The 18,156-nt window shown below is 38.1% G+C and overlaps 1 protein-coding gene across 8 annotated transcripts in view; it reads right to left on the bottom strand.

The window, feature by feature from the left end:
* Positions 1–235: 235 nt before the first annotated feature.
* The window catches only part of CLOCK (clock circadian regulator), a 104,384-nt gene continuing 86,463 nt past the window's right edge, over positions 236–18,156 (bottom strand). For 6 of the 8 annotated variants that reach the window (XM_067530633.1, XM_067530630.1, XM_067530632.1 and 3 more), the window contains 13 exons: positions 17,494–17,612; positions 16,323–16,405; positions 16,020–16,126; positions 15,359–15,506; positions 15,041–15,116; positions 13,596–13,737; positions 13,030–13,136; positions 11,314–11,403; positions 9,925–10,083; positions 9,115–9,321; positions 8,487–8,692; positions 7,780–8,053; positions 236–5,714 (listed from right to left, as the gene is read on the bottom strand). In XM_067530633.1, the coding sequence (XP_067386734.1) occupies positions 5,535–5,714; positions 7,780–8,053; positions 8,487–8,692; positions 9,115–9,321; positions 9,925–10,083; positions 11,314–11,403; positions 13,030–13,136; positions 13,596–13,737; positions 15,041–15,116; positions 15,359–15,506; positions 16,020–16,126; positions 16,323–16,405; positions 17,494–17,612 (1,898 nt within the window). In that variant the 3' untranslated portion in view covers positions 236–5,534. The remainder of the gene's footprint in view (positions 5,715–7,779; positions 8,054–8,486; positions 8,693–9,114; positions 9,322–9,924; positions 10,084–11,313; positions 11,404–13,029; positions 13,137–13,595; positions 13,738–15,040; positions 15,117–15,358; positions 15,507–16,019; positions 16,127–16,322; positions 16,406–17,493; positions 17,613–18,156) is intronic. The other 2 variants (XM_067530635.1, XM_067530636.1) reach the window with 2 other exon arrangements.

Raw genomic sequence — 18,156 nt, forward strand, 5'->3', positions numbered from 1 at the left:
CCATCATTTTATGAAGTGATACAGAAAATAGGCAAGAAAAAGTTCAATACACATTTTTAATATAGCTCCACTCCCATCAGCCATATTACTGTTCTTTGTCAGGATATGGAAGACGAGATTAGAAAGGAAGTGTCTTTGGTATATTTGTTCAAATGGTAAGAGACCTTTAACTATGGAACCCTCTAAGATATAAAAGTGAAATCAGAAAAGTTACCAGAACCTCAGAAGCTACAAGTAGAATTTCAAATGAGTTACATTTATTCAATTAAAAAATTGACAGTTAGTAATGGTCACATGAACACCAGAGAACTGTATCTACATTTCCTGACGTCAATCTGAGTGGCACTAGTTTTCTACATATACAAATCTAATGCCAGTTAGAAAATACAAAACCAAACCAAAACCCAAGACACTGTGAAATCAACACTTCTTATAAACTCAAAATTCAATCCAACTGATATATTTTAAAATAAATAATTTTACCTCATTTAAAAAACTCATCAACTGCTTTCAAAGCAGTTTCTCCTTTAAGACCATTCCCAAAAGTCTTTTATAAATAGTCACCCATTTTGATTGTCTATTAGCATGCAGCACCTCTCAGTCTTGGCTGGGATCTCGATATTAGGCAACACAGTATTTTGTTCATACACAGTGTTTTGTTTTGTTTGTTTCCTTTTTATTTATAGGTACAATTCCTCTGAATAACAGCACACCAGGCTGACAAAACCCATGCAGATGACAAAGCATGAAGAATAGCAAACAGAGCCTGTAAATTACTTTATTAAAGGAAAAAAAAAAACCAAGGAATGTAGTGTTAAAATCAGGATATTAAAAAATAAAAGTCTCATGGACAACCAGATTTAATTTAAAAATCTCTCTCAAAGTTTATCTCATTTACTAAGAGCTAATTCAACATTCAAATATACTGCATACAAAATTCTTTATCTTTATCTTTTCTAATCGTTTCCAACTGTTTCCACTGGGTATGAGTAAAAAAGAAGATTCCATACTATGCTAGGCTTTTTCTCCCTTTTAGCCAAAAATAATCATTTCCCCAGCCCTTCACAATATGTATCTTGTTTCAAGAATGATTTCAGCTGGAGAGTTTATGAATCTAACATGCATGTGCTGACATTGAATGATGCCATGACATTTAAAACACACTCATAACTACATCTGGTTTTATTTCTAAAAATACAAGTTATTCTAGAATTGGTGACTGCAGGAGTCTACTAAAGGCCACATCTGTAAACCCTCTACAAATATTTTAATGCAAATTATAATCACAAGGGCCATTTATAATTACTGAACAGCTAATAAGCCTCGTGATGATTTGTCCCTCACAGGCAATTGTGCAACTTTAAAAGAAGCTAGTACTCATGTAGATTTAGCCTTTTCCCAGGCCATATTAAAACATAAAGTCAATCAATTTTAGGTGACTTTTTAATCTCACACTTAGAACCTCAAAGGTTTACCACATCAAGAAACATTTTCCAGAAATGCCTCTTTTTGACAATTTTCTACATTCTGATTCCCTTGGGACCCTTTTGAACCGTTCCATTGCCTAAAATAATTAACTGGTTTCCAAATGATTCTTTTCAGTAAAGTGCTTATCATTATTCCAAAAACCTTTTTTTTAAAAACTGTGCTACTTGAATCTTGCAAGGGTTTCTCCTCTTCCCATAAAAAATTGCCAGTATGGGCACTGGTGAGAATTTAGGACCCTATTCAGCAAGGTATGTCAGCAGTGACTTAAATAGGACTAACTTACATGCTTCAAATGAGGCGTGCTGCTGATCTGGGACCTATCTGTTCTAAGGACGTTGGAACATAACTTTGATATTGGTTGGCAGCAGGCATAATGCCTACAAATATGGTGATACACTGGAGCCATAGCACCAGGAGATAAACTTCTAGATAAAATGGAAGGCATATGGAGAGTTCTTATTATAATCTTTTCATATTTATATACAAATATAACATATATATATTAAATATAATATAAAAATAGCTATATTTCTTTTCCCTCTGAAATTCTGAGGCATTTCTTTGAGTTCTCACCCAACCCAGGCAAACTTACTAATCTTCTCCTCAAACCTCTAAGAAGAAAATACAGCACAATATTTTATTTAACTGTACGTCACCAAGGCATTTATCCATAATACAACATTTTCTTCTCCTTACCTAACTTCCTCCCTCCTGTCAGAGTCATTCGGTAACATTACGCATCACAGCATTCGCTACTGTGATATCTATTGGGATGTCACAAACAACAAGTTTGCCACACCAGCAAATAAGATGGGCAGAAGCAACAGGCTTATTAGAAGAAAGACTGGTGCCCAATTTTCTTCCCACTGAAGTCAATGGAGTTTTGCTATTGACTTTAATAGGAGCAGAAATGAGCTCCTTATTTGAACACAAATCCTTTAATAGTCAGTGAAACAGAAGCAGAGCATCCATGCCAATTAGAGTCAGTGAAATACTGTGTATTTTTTCTGGTTTTTTGTTTTGTTTTTTTAACATTTGCCTGAATTGTGGTAGAAGCTTTTCAAATGTATGTAATAATTTTCCAGTCTCTTAGAATTCTCCCGTTCTCTTTATCAGCTAGCAGGTAAAGTGTTGTTTCATGTATGGATGACTTCTCCCTCTGAGCTTATGGAAGTCTTCTTGATCAAAGTACAGAATGTTTCCTCTTAGTGTCTTCCAATAGCTATGTTAATATAAAACCTCTCACAACTAGTTTAGGCTGCCTTTTTATTGTCTGACTGACAACAGCACACCAAAAGTATTTTTTCGGTGGAGAAAAGGGGCTTGAATGAAGCTCACATATAAACTCAGTTGTCTGTTGATTGTGCTCTGTATTTTCTGTAGCTGCAAATGCTACGGTTTATCGGCTGGATTTACAATCACACTATACTTCTAAGAGTACTATTAAAGCTGTCCCAGTTTTCTTCTTTAGTGCTATTTTATTACTGTAATTAGGTTAAAATCTTTATCTAACAGGTCTATTTCCCACTAAAAGTCTATGGAATGGACCGCTAGTCAATGCAGCTTAAATTTTGGTTACAGGCGGAATGGTATGGCAGAATTAGCAAGGCAATTTGAAATAAAAATAAAAGTCAATGCAGTTTTACTTTTCTAAAACAAAATATATATATATATATATATATATATATATATGTTTCTGACAATTATACTGGTTCAGGGAATGACAGAAATCCCTTTAAAGAGCATAGAGATTGAAAGTTTCCTGGATATGTTTAAATATTTGTATCTATTCCTGCTCCTTTTTGCAAGAAGTTTCCTGGAGCAGAAATCAATCCAGTTCTCTTTGGTTCTTTACTTGTTATGCCCTCCTCCATTTTCCACTGTGATTCTCCCAGGATCCAGTGTTGACCTGTTACTTTATGGTTTAGGGGGCGAGGAGCTAATCTGATGAGGAGATGACAGTGAAGAGGCTGAGGGTAATTTTAGGAACAAGCCTCAAAAGATATCTGCATCTATAATGTTCACTAATTTAGCTCTATCTTTCAGTCAGCTTTGTTCACTCAACAATACAATCAAACTGTTCCTAATATTTAATATTCCACCACAATTTGGTTACTTTCATACAGCTCCTCCCTAATATTCTGACTTCAGTCAGCTTCTTGACTAAAACCTTTCCCTCCTTAGTTTTAGTTGTAATTATTTTTCCTCTTTTAACTACCAAGTCTATCTTGGTATTAACTCATTTTGCTCTGCAGATGGGGTTTGTATGAAGTGGTACCATAAAAATCTACTGAACATTTAAAAATAGAAAATCATTTCTGTTGGAACTTTTTATTATCTTTATAAAGTGAGGTTGCCTTCTGAAGTCTTAGTTTAGTGGTATCCCTTTTAAGTCAATACTCAGAGTGTTAAGCATGCAGTACTAATCGCCTCTATTTTTCCATTCAATAAAACAAATTTGAGCTGATCGGATTAAAATGTATCAGATTACTTCCCCCCCCCCAAATTACTAATCTTTGCTTTGGAGCAACTGAAGAGCAGTACTCCTTATTGCCTGAACACTTGACAGGTAAATCATTAGATATCTCTTCCATTTCAGTGTTGGGGGGGAGGGGGGCACTTCTTTAAAAAATGCTCATGATCTCAACTCAGACGATTGTTAAAATACTTGTATACGTGAACACAATACATAGCTATGAAGTAGACACACATTGTGTTGAGATTGTACTAAGACTTCAAAATTGTAAAATCGTAACAGATTCAAGACAACATAATTCAAGATGTTCAACGTTATCACCTGAATTAAAATCAAGGCACTATGGGTTTCTTCTTTTTTGTTTTAAAGTAACCCTGAATCAGTTCTGACTAAAGAAAAATCTAATTTTTAAAGGAGAATAAAAAGATTCCAACATAATTTAACAAGTTACAATTCTCACCACAGAACATGTGGTTAAAAAGTGCCTAAAATGTTATTAAATGTAAATATATTGTTGTGCAAATTACTCCTATAACCGACACATTCTTGAAAATTACTTTCATGTAGTTTTTTTTTAAAACCTTTTACATAAATATTTCCAACTATGAACTATATCAAAAGATAGCTTTGGGGAGTAAAATTCCAAACCATCCACAATAAAGCAGTGCAAATTCCTATTTTTCAAACAAAAAACAATGAATAATTGTGAAATGATGGATAATATTTCTGAAATCTGAATGTCTTGAACCCTGATGCGTGACCATCAGTTCAAAAGTTTCATCAATAGTTTAAACCCAAAAAATCCACTAACCAGAACACTATACCTCACTGAACAAACTGACATCGCAGACAAAGCACAAACAAGAGACTTGTGCCCACATTAAGGGTGAAAATTATGATGCATCACGTTGTAAACAAAAGGGTAGAACAGAGGAAGATATTAGTCTGAGCATGGTGTGAGAATTTAGGGAAACATATTCAAACCTACAAACAACGAGATTACATTTTCATGCATCATATAAAATATTTTTGCTCTCTCCTTTTATCCAGACATATACACATTATTTTACAATATCTGTACAATACAGAATCTGATTCCACACAACATTTTGAAAATATTTACTTGTCCCATAATCATCTTAAAAAAATTAAATGTCTTTTGGACTGTATTTGTAGCATTATTGTGAGCAACTGCAAGTCCACTGTAACACTTGACAAACCTACAGGACTGCTAAAAATACCAACATTTTTAGTGCCCTTTTCAGTTCACTGAGGGTTTGAGAGTTGATCTGGACAAGTTATTACATGGCAGCACAACCTTTAGAACACAGAAAGTGGGACAACTAAAAAACACTGTCAAAGTTGGCCATGTCCCTGTTATCTTTTTGCTGTTTTGTACCTAAGGTACCTCCACAACATTTTGTAGTATTTTCTTCTGCTAACAGACTCCCAGAAGTTAGAAGTAGACCTCAATACTGTACTTTATAAAGTCTTTGGACTTCTACCTCTACTATCATCAGTGCAACTGTTTATGGAGCAGCCCGTTTGCTAGAAGAAGCGAATCTCCATGCTACTGTGGCTGAACTTTGGAAGGATCAGTCATGTTGTCAGTTCTATGTCGTGAAAGTTGCTGCTGCTGAGATTGATGCTGCTGCTGGTGGTGCGACTGAGAAAAAGTGCTTTGTTGTAGTGGGAAAGCAGCAGAGAGAATAAGCTGAGTGGATTGATTTCCAGGAAGTAGCCTGGATGTCTAAAAATAAATAAATAAAAGGATTATTGCCCATCACTATGACAATGCAGGTCTGGTTACATTTTAAAACTCCCATATGAGGTTAAACATCAATAGGACCACTACTACTTTCACTTACAATTGCACAAAGTGAAGATTCATTCAGAATAAAATAGCTAACTACAGTGTATTAATATTTTCAGCATCTGACTAACTATAAAGCAACTATTGGATTTCTGTTGGTGATGGAGCACTATGGCAATAGTTAGAGGCAAGGACACACAGCAATTATAATTACAGATTTTATCAGAGCACATACCCCTACTGATCTGAGTACAGTTTAGGTTGAGCAGCCAACTTCAACTTGGACATTTCAAGAACTTAATTCGCAATCTTAGCATCCTTTTAACAGAATGCTCACATATGTGTACACAAACTCTTCAGGGATGCTGTATGGGATTTATATTTCTTTAAAAGAAGGCAAAATTTCAGGTCCAAATAGGTTGACTATGTTTTTATTCAGTGGTCCTCAAAGTTTGTGTTGTAGCAGATTGCCCCTCTAATGGACTGGGCAATTGGCATGTTTCCTTTGCGCCCTTCACTAGGCCTTCCTATGAGCCATATTCCAGTACCTAGTTCTGCAGGATGACTGTTGCCTCTCCTAATCCATTCTACCTCCTCTTTCCTCCTCTTCAGGTTTTATTTGATTTCTCTTATTTTTAATTTATTTTTAGTATGTATTTTTTTCCACTGCTCTTTTTTTTTTTTTTTTTAATTTCCCCTTCCCCGCACCCTCTCTTTCCCTCTGATTCAATTTCTTCTCTCCCACATTAGTGGCTTCTTCTCTCCTTACTCATGAGAAGGCTATTTGCTGTTCAGGCATCCACTGGTATCTCCATGAGGCACAAGCAGCATGTGCTCCTGGAGCTACACAGAAGCAGAGAAGAGATGCTGCTTCTTGAGCCAGCTCTCACACCTTACTGCACTGTGGGCTACCATGGCCACTGGATGGAATGTGGGAGGTTTACAAAGAGATGCCGGCCCCTTCACTCAGAATCATGCAAGCATGTTTATGATGAGCGGAGGTGGATCTATGTGACAGTCTTCCCTCACCGCATTGCTTCTCTCCTGTTCTCCATGTCCCACTCCTAATGCCCAGAGGCTGGGAAACAGTTTTTTTTTTTTTTTAAAAGAACTTGACAATAAAGATTGCAAGAGACTTTTGTGATGGAGTCCCACAGGGATCGTGCCCTTGAACCACTTGGGCGCAGCCAGTCAGGACTCTAGTGCTTCAGCGTCTGCGCCCTCGGGTCTCCACACTCCAATGCCGCAGCCTCCTGACTCTAGCTTTGCAGCATTCAACACCCCCTTGGAAGAGTCCTGGGGAGTTCCTCTACTCCCAAACGGCCATGCACTCCGCCTTGCAGTCAGAAGCGATTCACAGCCAGCGTGAAAGTCAGAAAGGTTTATTAGTTCTCAGGTTCACAGTGTAGAAAGACTTTGCTAGCTATCGGCCTTAACTAGGAGTTACAGCAGCAACCACCTAGAGAGCCCCATTCTCAGAGCTCCCTCTCTGCCGGGCCACCACAGGGAGACTGGCCTCTTTCTCCCAGCCACCCCCAGACCCGTCCCCTAGCCCCTCTCCAGTCCTTTGTCTCCTTCCTGGGCAAGGTGGCCACTCCTCTTGGTCACAACCTGTTGCAACTGGTTGGGCCGAGGCAGGAGGTCCTGGCCAGGTCTGTGTACGTGTGTCTAAGGAAGGTCCATCTGCCCTTTAGTGGTCTCTGAAATGATCACACACCCAGGTCCCATCACTGAAATACATGAGTAACGCACAGGGGAAATCTGAAGCACGCACACACACAGCACCCAGAGAAAACCCCAAGAATATCTCCACTTCGCCAAACTTTAAATAATGTCTGTGAAAGAACCTTCTCCAGTGCACATTGCTTGTTCTGAGATTAACAAGGTTGTGTATTTAAATAACTTTCTCAGACACCAGGTTGGCAGTATATGCTGAACCTGCTTATGTCACTATCTGAAAGTTTGGGCAATTTGGACAGATTGCTAGGCAGTGCTGCGTTACCTGTAAGAACTGCTGTGGGTGCTGCGTCAGCTGAGCCTGAGCTGATTGCTGAACCGTACTGAGCTGCTGTTGCTGCTCTTGCTGACTCTGTTGTTGTTGTTGCTGCTGCTGTTGCTGCGTTATTGATAATGTCTGGGGCTGCTGCTGTTGTGCAGCAAAAGTGGGGTAGGCGGTCACCACCTGCCCCATAAACATAGTGCTTGGCACCATTACCGCTCCACATGCTACAGGGGCAGTGACTAATTTTGTGACAAGCTGCTGACCTTGAGAAAATCTGTTAAAGGAAAAAAGACATGAGAAGGTCTTATCAGCTTCGTTTAAAAGAAATTCAGCTTCTGGTACACCGGATGACCTTTCCTATATCGATTTGATTAGGTAAGTGCCAGCTGTATCACTGACAGGGTCATCCAAGATAAACACATTTTCCTTTGCTTACCACAAACTAAATAAATTAAAATGCAATGGGCCACATGGGCCTCAAAGGCCCACCGCCGCCTCAACACCATTAGTTTTAATGGAGTTACAGGGTATCACTTTGGTCAGATTTGCTCCTCAGACTACAGCAAGTGCACATGCCTATGCTAAGTAAAACTGCATGAAACTGTTGGTTTAACTTTTGTCTCCTGTTCCATAAGATCTGGTGACTACTAAAGCACAGATGAGCTCTAGCAAAATCATCTGAATGAACACTGCTCCTTTATACTTACCTTATCTGTCTGTCCTGGGTGAAAGTAGTTACTGCAGCACTCTGGTTATTGTTTTGTGGTAAGCTAGATGGAATCTGCACCACATTTCCTGTTGTTGGCTGGGAAATCACCATAGTGTTATATAAGGGGGCTGAAAGCATATTCTGCGACTGATTGGTAAGAGAAGTCTGTTGATTGTGCCCACTAAGTATATTTTGCTGATTATGCTAAGAAAGAAAAAATATGTAATGAATTAATTGAATACAGCTGTAAAAATAAACACCTCTTTCAAACACAGAAAAGGCACAAGTTGCTTTGCAGGCATATATACAAATGCTGTACAAGAACAGTGAATTATTGCTAATACTAAAGTTCTTATATGCTGCTTTATACTCTCAAAGCACTGTACAACAAAATACAAAATCATTCATTCATTCCTACAACCCTTTATGAGTTATGTAAATACATATTATCCCAACTTTTACAGATGAAAAAATAAAGGTTAAATGATTTGTCCCAGGCCATGCAGTGAGTAAATGGTAGTGCCATGATTAGGATCCAGGAGTTCCTCACTCCCAATTCCATGCTTCTTTTCCAAAACCCTTATACAATACAAAAGCTGCACAAGAAGGTGGAATGACGACTTTACCTGTGTTGCTGTACTCTGCAAAGGCTGTTGCTGTATCATGTGCTGAGTACTAATATGCCCAGTGTTCATTCCGCCTTGAATTTGATTAGTCTGAACAACTTGACCTTGCATGTTTATTGGTGTAAGCTGCTGAATGTTCGAAGAATTTCCAGAAGTAAGTTGCACAGAACCAAAGTTTAACCCAGGAGTTGACTGCTGCAAAAACATCTGTAAGAAAATCCACAAATTAGTTTTTTTAATTGTTGATGGTTGAAAGAGTTACAAAAATTCTTAATACAATATCAATGAAATACAATTAAAGACAGAAATATTGTTTAATTGTAATGCCAGAGGCTTTATGAGTGTACTATAAGGAATGGATAATGCACCATTAAAATCTAATTTTTTTCTTACACCAGCTTCAATTTGGATTAATTCCATTCAATATTTAACATAGATATGGTAGTGTAAATCTGGTGTGAAGAGAATTAGATCCCTAAATATTTAATTTAAGGGTTTGCATTTAAAGAAAAGTAAAAAGACAACTCGCACAAAATTTTGAAAGACAAAATCGACTGGAAACTGTGTTTCTTTTTCCAATATCCCCAGTAGCTGAGTGAATGAAGACAATGATGGGAAAATAATCTTATAACTGATAAATCCAACTATTATACACACAGAAGGTATAATTTCTTCCCTGGAAATTGACATCTGTAGCAACAATCTAGAAAGAAGGGCTTTCCAAATATTACCCATTTTGACTAGATTAGTGGATTTCAGCACATAAAGTCCTTAGCTAAAAAGTTAGTGTTTAATCCAACTGTAACTCACCTGAAGCCCTTGACCATGGACCATTTGAAGCTGTTCTTGAATCTTACGCAACTCTTCTTGCTGCCGATGAATATTTGCCTCTATCATTCGTGTTCTTTGCTCCAACTGGTCCTTTAAGTGCTGCATGGCTCCCAACTGGGCTGAAAACTGGAACATAGGCTGCAGTGCCATGTAGCGTTAAAAGAAATTGAATCAGAAACAGACAAACTTGACCTACAAAAGGTAAATCAGCCCCTTCACAGGGACAATGGGAACCAAGCTCTAGCTAATAACATGCTATGGTGTATTGTCTATCACAGCCTCAAGGCACAATTAATTAATTGTGAAAAGTTCTGAAATTAAACATTAAATTTATGTTTCAGAGAACTCAAAGAACTCCCCAGCAAAAAACCAGCCAAACAAAAGACACACAAACTGCCCTGCACCCAAGTCAACCTCTCAGTGAAAAGCCCGAGTAATCAGATGGGCTTACAACATGTCCTGAAGAAGAAAAAACTCAGCTGTATATCTCCAAGGACTGTCATCATGAGCTGACTTCAACTGTCAGGACAGGGCATGGAGGATACAGTCTCTTAGATAACCAGGGCAAAAGTCATGTAGATTATTATAGATCCCTATTGCCATGCCATTACATTGTAAATCTCCCCTCCTTCCTACCAGAGCATGCATTCAATATTAACCTGATTTTATACTTAAGGCTAGATCTTTAAAACAGATTTTAACTTTTAACAGTGACAATTTATGCCATTTGGACATTCAAAGATCTGATAGCAAATTAGTTTGTACTAAATGACAAACCGCAACAATAATTATTTGCACAATTTTGCCACAAAATTGGCTACAAATCAATGGGGAAATTATTAAACTCGTTTTGGGAGAAGTTTACCTTAAATCAGGCACAAGAGAGAATGCAAGTAAAGATGACTTTGCATAAAATAAACCGCCATCACACAGATCAGTTAACGGGAGAGTCATAGAATCATAGAATCATAGAATATTAGAGTTGGAAGGGACCTCAGAAGGTCATCTAGTCCAACCCCCTGCTCAAAGCAGGACTAACCTCAGCTATATCATCCCAACCAGGGCTTTGTCAAGCCTCAGCTTAAAAACCTGTAAGGATGGAGATTCCAACCTCCCTAGGTAACCCATTCCAATGCTTCACCACCCTCCTAGTAAAAACTTTTTCCTAATGTCCAACCTAGACCTCTCGCCCTGCAACTTGAGACCGTTGCTCCTTGTTCTGTCAAGTCCTTAATCCCCTCTTCCTTAATGGGGTTATTAATGGGGTTAATGGGGTTATCCTTGTTCCTTGAGTCCTTAATCCCCTCTTCCTTAATGGGGTTATTTGCTGAAAGAACCAATCGATAAACATACAAATCTAATCCATACCTGGGACATGCCTGGCTGGATCTGTAAAGTTGTAGGTTGAGACATCATTGGCTGTGCTAATGGTTGTCCAACAGATTGGGTGTTCAAGGACTAAGATTTAAAAGTATACCATAATTATCCAACAGAATTTGTCTCACACTAGATATAACTAAATTATTGAAGGGAAATTGTCAATTTCAACATGGCACAAAAGTAAATTTTGTTAGGCTATGTACACACTGACATCGGCAAATTCGCCACTGTCAGATATATTTTTCCAGTTCAAGTGAGTGGCAGTGAAGACATGCTCAATCAATCCAGAAGTTGATCTAATAAAATGATCTCCCCAAAAAACGTAGTGCTGCGTCGACGGGAACGCATTTCCCGTTGGCACAGCGCAGCAGAGACAGCGCACTAAAGGGACGTTACGAAGTCGACGGGAGTTATGCAAGCTACACTGTTACAAATTTTGTCGGCAGTGTAGACCAGATCTTAAAACACACTTTTATAAAACAAAAGGCCAACAGAAATGTTTCTATTTTATTTTAATATTTCAAGGGGAAAATAGTTTTTAAACAAGTAAATGTTCCCTGCAATGTTTGAAACCCAAATATTGCAGCACCGTGAACATGCCGGTACTAGTGATTACATGGATTATCTTTGTTCAAGTCATGATATATGTCAGAAATAAACAAGGAATAAAAATAGTGAAAAGGAAATAGGAACTGTCAAATTGTAATAATTGAAAGATGTTGTTAGTAATGTAAGTAAAGATACTTACTTGTTTTCAAACATTTTTAAGTTGACAGCATCCTTTTATTCACCTACTAATCATCTGAAGCCAACAATAACCCGACCTCAAACACAGTCAACAAATAGCTCATAGCAGAGGGCATGTATGGGATTTCTATTATCCTCAGAGTTTCAGGAACTACATGAAACTATTCTATAATTTTGTTATTGGATTGATTATACCTAGTATATGAAAAGTTATATGGGAAAGAAAGCACAGATTTACCTGACTACAGGTATGCATGTTGTAACAGGGTGGCTTAGCCTTTTAAGGGTGAGAGATTTGGGGCCAGTCAACCCTAGTTAATAAGGAGGCACACCTGAGCAAGGATCAGCTGATTCACCTATTAAAAAGCAGCAGGAAACTGCAGAGACAGAATTCTCAGGAAGACCAGAATGGAATACAGACGTTGTTGGGAACAAGCAGGCTCCATTAGAGAAAGCTGGGACTTGGGGAGTGAGATTACAGGTAGGAAAGGTTTGGGTGTGGCCTGATAAGGAGGTACACTGATGAATTTGGGGAAGGACTTGAGAACTTTAATTTGAATGTTTGTTAATTTAATAAACCAGACCCTGAGGAAGGGTGTGATTGGACAAAAATGTTTGAGAGTTACTCAAGAAGCCCTTTGAAAGGGGAAACTGAGGCTAGGGGGTGTCAATTTCAGGTTCACCTGGAGGCCCTGATGGGGCACATGCTTAACTATATGCATGTGAGTCATCCCACTTAGTTTAACATATAAAATTAAACATATGCATAAAGTGTTTTTGTAAGTAACCTGGATCATGCAATCGTGGTAATCAGGTACCCAGATTGAAAACGTTTTTACTTCCAGCTCAAATTCTATGCTTTAAAAAAAAAATGTAAAGTTTACTGTAGATTTAAACATTTTCATTTACAAGAGAAATAAATGGATTTTACACAGAGACTTTCCTCTGAAGAGTTACCTGGCTACTAAATGATGACCTTCTTGGTGCAGTCTTTTCATGACCAGATAAGTTTTGTCTTGGAGGAGTGCTAGTGTCCATTGTCATCTTTGTTGGCGTTGCTGCTGCTGATCAATGTAAAAGTGAAAACACATTTTGATAATCATATTAATGATAAGCCTGATCCTGTAACTCCATACTTCAAGAAGTGAAAGGGAGTTTTGCCTGAGTGAAAGCTTCAGGCTAAATTTTGAAAGGTATATTTCTATCAATTGTATAGGCCGGATAGTATGAAATAGGATTTTATTTTAATATCCAATATTTCATGTAGGTCTCTACGGAGCAACATTTTAAAAGCAGAACTCTCTGGATAAACTATGCAATATAGGTACACTCAGGCTGCTGCACTATTGTTAGTTAAGCCACTGAGAGGGAAATTTTTAAATTCAGTGTTTCATTCAGATATACGAATGCATTTTAAAACTTTTGAAATGTTTTAATATTTCAATAAAAACACAGCAAAAAAAAAAAGGACAGATACAGATTCCCTTAATAAGGCAATTATGTTTTCAAAGTTTAGCACCTACATGAAGGATCTGAGACTGCAGTATGAGAAGATTTCCTTGAACTCCTGGAGGAAGCAGAAGGTGTACCACTGTGATCAAATCTTTCCAATGCTTCCTTGAGACTGACTGTGTTTATGTGATTATCCGATCTGGAGTCCTGACTCTGAATGGGTACAAATAAAAATTACTTTCTTTGGTGGTTCAGCACATAGACAACAAATATTTCAGTCGGTAAACACAGCTGAGCAAATTCAATAAACATTTGGGCCAACCAACCCTCTGACAGATAAATCTGCAGAAAAGGACATGTCCTTTTGACACTCTACAAGTTTATGTTTATGGAGTTTCCATTTATGGAGTTTGTACCCATGTAAAGAAAGCTAAGACAAAGCTATGAAAACCCGAGTCCAAAGATATGCAGGCAAATCCTCCCACTCTGGTTGCTGTGTCAGTCCTTCTGTGTTGCTGCACAGACTTCCTTCCCCTTCTAGCTACATGACTCACTGCCTACTGCTGTGTACTCTATTTCTCTTCTGGAGGAGCTAGAAGCCATGCAAGGAGAGTTAGTTCTGCCATAAGCAGCAGATTTCTGCTGGGAAATTTGCCAGACTGCCAAGGGAGCACATATGAATGCCTGCCCTAGCTTACCTCTCTGAAGCCCAATACCCTGAACACCTTCAAAGTCTCAACCAGAGGGTATTCATCATAGGCATGCGCAGCACACTTCATTAGGGTGTGCACACATTACTCAGGGAATTTTACCTGCGACCTGGCACCCGACATCTTACCCACCGCCGGAAAAATCTACCAGCGTCCTTTATTTTCAGCGGCAGCTCGCATCATGCGCCAGGTAGATCCCAGCCGCCGGAAAAACTGCCGGAGTCCTTATTTTCGGTGGCAGCTCGCATCGTGCACTACGTCGTTCCTCACCGCCGGAAAAACTACCGGCGTCTTTATTTTCGGAGGGTTTCTCGAGCCCTGCATTAGGGTGTGCCTGGGCACACCCGGCACACCCCGTGCACACGCCTATGGTATTTATCCAGAAACACTGGATGCTCCTGACAAGTGGATGGAGGCCATGTGATGGAGCTACTGCTGTCCCCTTCTGCTGATTCTCCCCTCCCCTCTCTCTCTGTTCCTTGTTTTTTCAGAAGGTAAGTGCTCCAGGGAAGGGACTGCATCATTCTCTGGTTGTATTTAACACAATTGGGCCTCAATCCTAAATGAGGCCTCTGCATGCTACTGTAATAAACATCAAAATAATAAAGAAGAACTCCAAAGTGGAATGTTGTAAAGCAGTCACCTTTCCTATATCCTTTTAGGCATGAGATAATATTTCATAGTTAAAAAGAATCACATTAACCGTAGCAACATAGGACAAAAAACTTTCCCCCTTGAGATTAAAAAAAATATCAGCAGTACAGCAGTAAGAAAGGATACCATATAATAAAAGTTAGGAAGCTCACTTTATTTGCTGCTATCTCTGGAAGAGACTCTTCAATACCAAGTTCTCGCCGTCTTTCTGCTCGAACTTCTGCATAACTGTAAAAGAACAAACCACATTTAATATAGCTTGTTTTAGGGTTATTACAATAATGTCTTAAAGTGTGACCTCCTCAGACATTCAATTCTGCTCATGGCATATAGGGGATAAACACTCAGGAGTGTTTCACAATGTCTTCGCAAACTACTATTAGTTAAATCTTTCCAATGCTTTCTAAATGTCAGCAATACAGTTGCCAATTAAGAGAATGTCTCTAAAATTAATAAAAAACAACTGTTACCTTACTACAGTGTGCGTACAGACAATAAACTCTGGTCTGGAATTCCACTGATGATAAGTGATATAGTAATGTGTCTGTAGCCAAATCCACTGCTGCCCCTTTGTCAGGAATCTGTAATAACATGACTTCCCTTTCCCGTATTGCATTACTAGAAGATAAAAAAGAATAAGACTTCTTTGCTTTCACATATTGTGTGACTTCTGTGATGCAGTAGTTATTCCATTCTTTATATGATTTGCTAAATCTAAACTAATCTAATTCTTCATCTGAATCTGACAGACAGTAGGACAATGACTTAGAACAAGATAGAAATAGTAATTCCTCTTTTTCTAAGTACTACACACAGTGGGAGAAAAGGCTTTTCAATATGTTATATTACAAATTTTTTCAGCTACAGCAGCCCTGAATTTGCAATTTCTTTATATCTGATAGCTGTGGTATGAGACCTCACCTCAGATTCCTGTACATAAACGAACCATAAACATTTTGCAGGAGAAAACTGTGGTCTTGCCACAAAATGTGTCACTTGACAGACAGTATTTCAGAAAACATCTTGTCCTCTTTCATACAATTCAGTATAATTAAATAAGACTTTCACATAACTTACAGATGTTTAATTTGAGTATGGTTTTTGTAGAAGAGAGCTTTGATATTTACTTACAGTGTTCATGACATTTTGCCAGATTTTCTAGGTCATCTACATGATAGTAATCGTAGCCTGATGTTCCCAGAACTTCAAATGGTAAATAGCCTATTATTGGAGGTGCCCTAGTTAATAGAGAAGTTAATGTTATTTTATTATAAAAAATAAAATAAGTCTCATTCTAGTTCATGTTTACAATATGTTCTCTAAATAAAATGATTACATTTCAACTTGGATTATGAATAGTCATTGCTGGTTAGTGTTTTCTAAAGATTACAGCCAGAATGCTATTATGTACTACTTTATTATAAGGAATGGCACCTGTGATCCAAGAATAGGAACTTCCATTCTAAGCTATGTCTAGATGTGAACTCTTCATTGGGTTCTTCAACAGTGCACATTTCCTAAAAAAAGTAAAAAAAAAAAAAAAAAAGGTCTCTCAAATCTGCTCTATTCTAATTTAGAAGCTCTTTGAAATTCAGACTTTCCCAAAGTAGGTAAATAAATCCACAAGAACATATCTTTAAAAGTTATTTTTAGGCAGTTTCACTGTTTTTATGTATTTAAAGAATACTGAGCCAGAATCTGATCTCAATTACACTAGCTGAAAAATGGCTCCCTGACTTCAATGAGTAACACTGGTGTGAGGTCAAAATCAAACCCAATATTCATGGCACTGGAATATGCACTGAAATAGTGGCTTTTTAGGTTACGTTTCAAAATGTAATGAACTGCAAAAGTATTCTCTCACATTATCATCAATGTGCAGGACACTCATACAGATTAAAATAGCATAGACCAGATGTCTACATTGTTTTGGATCCAAAGTTTGTTTCTGACAGGGTTCTATTATTGGTAATTGCAGAATATTGTATCTTGCTCCAATACGTGTACAGGGCACATCTGTGCCCTCAACTGATCTTATGTTTCTTACAATGAACTGCAGGAACATCATATGCTGGACAAGTTAATCACTTGTTTTCCAGGTTTAATCGTAATTCTCTAGTAAAGTTGCAACCACAGGCCTTGAACCACAGACTATGTAAAATGAGTGTTTATTTTGGCTGGCCTTTGTACGGCACAGGACTGCACCTGGCAAAGTCCCTATAATTCATAAACACCTACTCTACACTTAAAAGCAAGCTTCCATCATGCATTAATAGCTATGCAAAATGTTCCATGTTTACACAATAAAGTTTTTTGCAGTCAATCAGCATGAAAGCAAAATGCAAACTGATTTACCACTCAAACACGGCTATCAGTTGGCTAACATGAAACAGTGGTTGTTTAAATAAAAGGCCTATAGGATTTGGCCCAATGTCACACTGATATATGATTTCACATAAAAAGGTTCATGACAACTTTCAGTAGCAGTACTTAATGCAGTACAGTCACTCACATGGAAAGTTACATGATCTGAGCACATCTTGAGTGTTTACAAAGGGTCATAAACACTTGTTTTCACTTGTGCAGAGGAAAATCCCCAACGTACCTTGATAAATTGAGGTGTAGCTAATCTAACTGTAGCTACAAAGCAAACTCTGTCCTCATATGAAGGCCGATGAGACCGCTGAATAGTTCCTTCATAACCATTGTGCGCTGAGTTGGGGACTGAAGGAAGATGGGGTGGGGAAGATGGAGAGGGAGAAGAGTTAGGCTATGGCTACACTAGAGAGCGTACAGCAGCACAGTTGCACCGATGTAGCTGAGCCATTGTAAGCTCTCTAGCGTAACAGCTGTAAACCAATGGGAGAGAGCTCCCCAGTCGACTTAATTAATCCACCTCCAATGAGTGGTGGTAGATATGTTGGCAGGAGAAGCTCTCTGGCTGACATAGTACTATTCACATAGGTGCTTAGGTCGGTGTAACTTATGTCACTCAGGGGGTGGCTTATTCACACCCATGAGTGACATAACATTATACCAACATAAATGGTAATGTAGACAGTCTTAGTTACAAAATGTGCAGGGAGGTACAAAGTTAGCAAAACCCTCAACATTAATCTATTTTAAAATACTATGAATTATGAGCAAAGGTACCTTTAAAAATACATACATGTGTCATAAAATGTAATAATACTAGTCATATCCATGTTATCAAAACCAGAAAGGAACTTTTTAAACTAAAATTAAGAGTCCAACTAGCTAAATACAG

The sequence above is a fragment of the Emydura macquarii genome, unplaced genomic scaffold (assembly GCF_026122565.2).
Source record: "Emydura macquarii macquarii isolate MOO-44397 ecotype Brisbane River unplaced genomic scaffold, CSIRO-AGI_Emac_v2 contig_3108, whole genome shotgun sequence".
Classification (NCBI taxonomy): domain Eukaryota; kingdom Metazoa; phylum Chordata; order Testudines; family Chelidae; genus Emydura; species Emydura macquarii.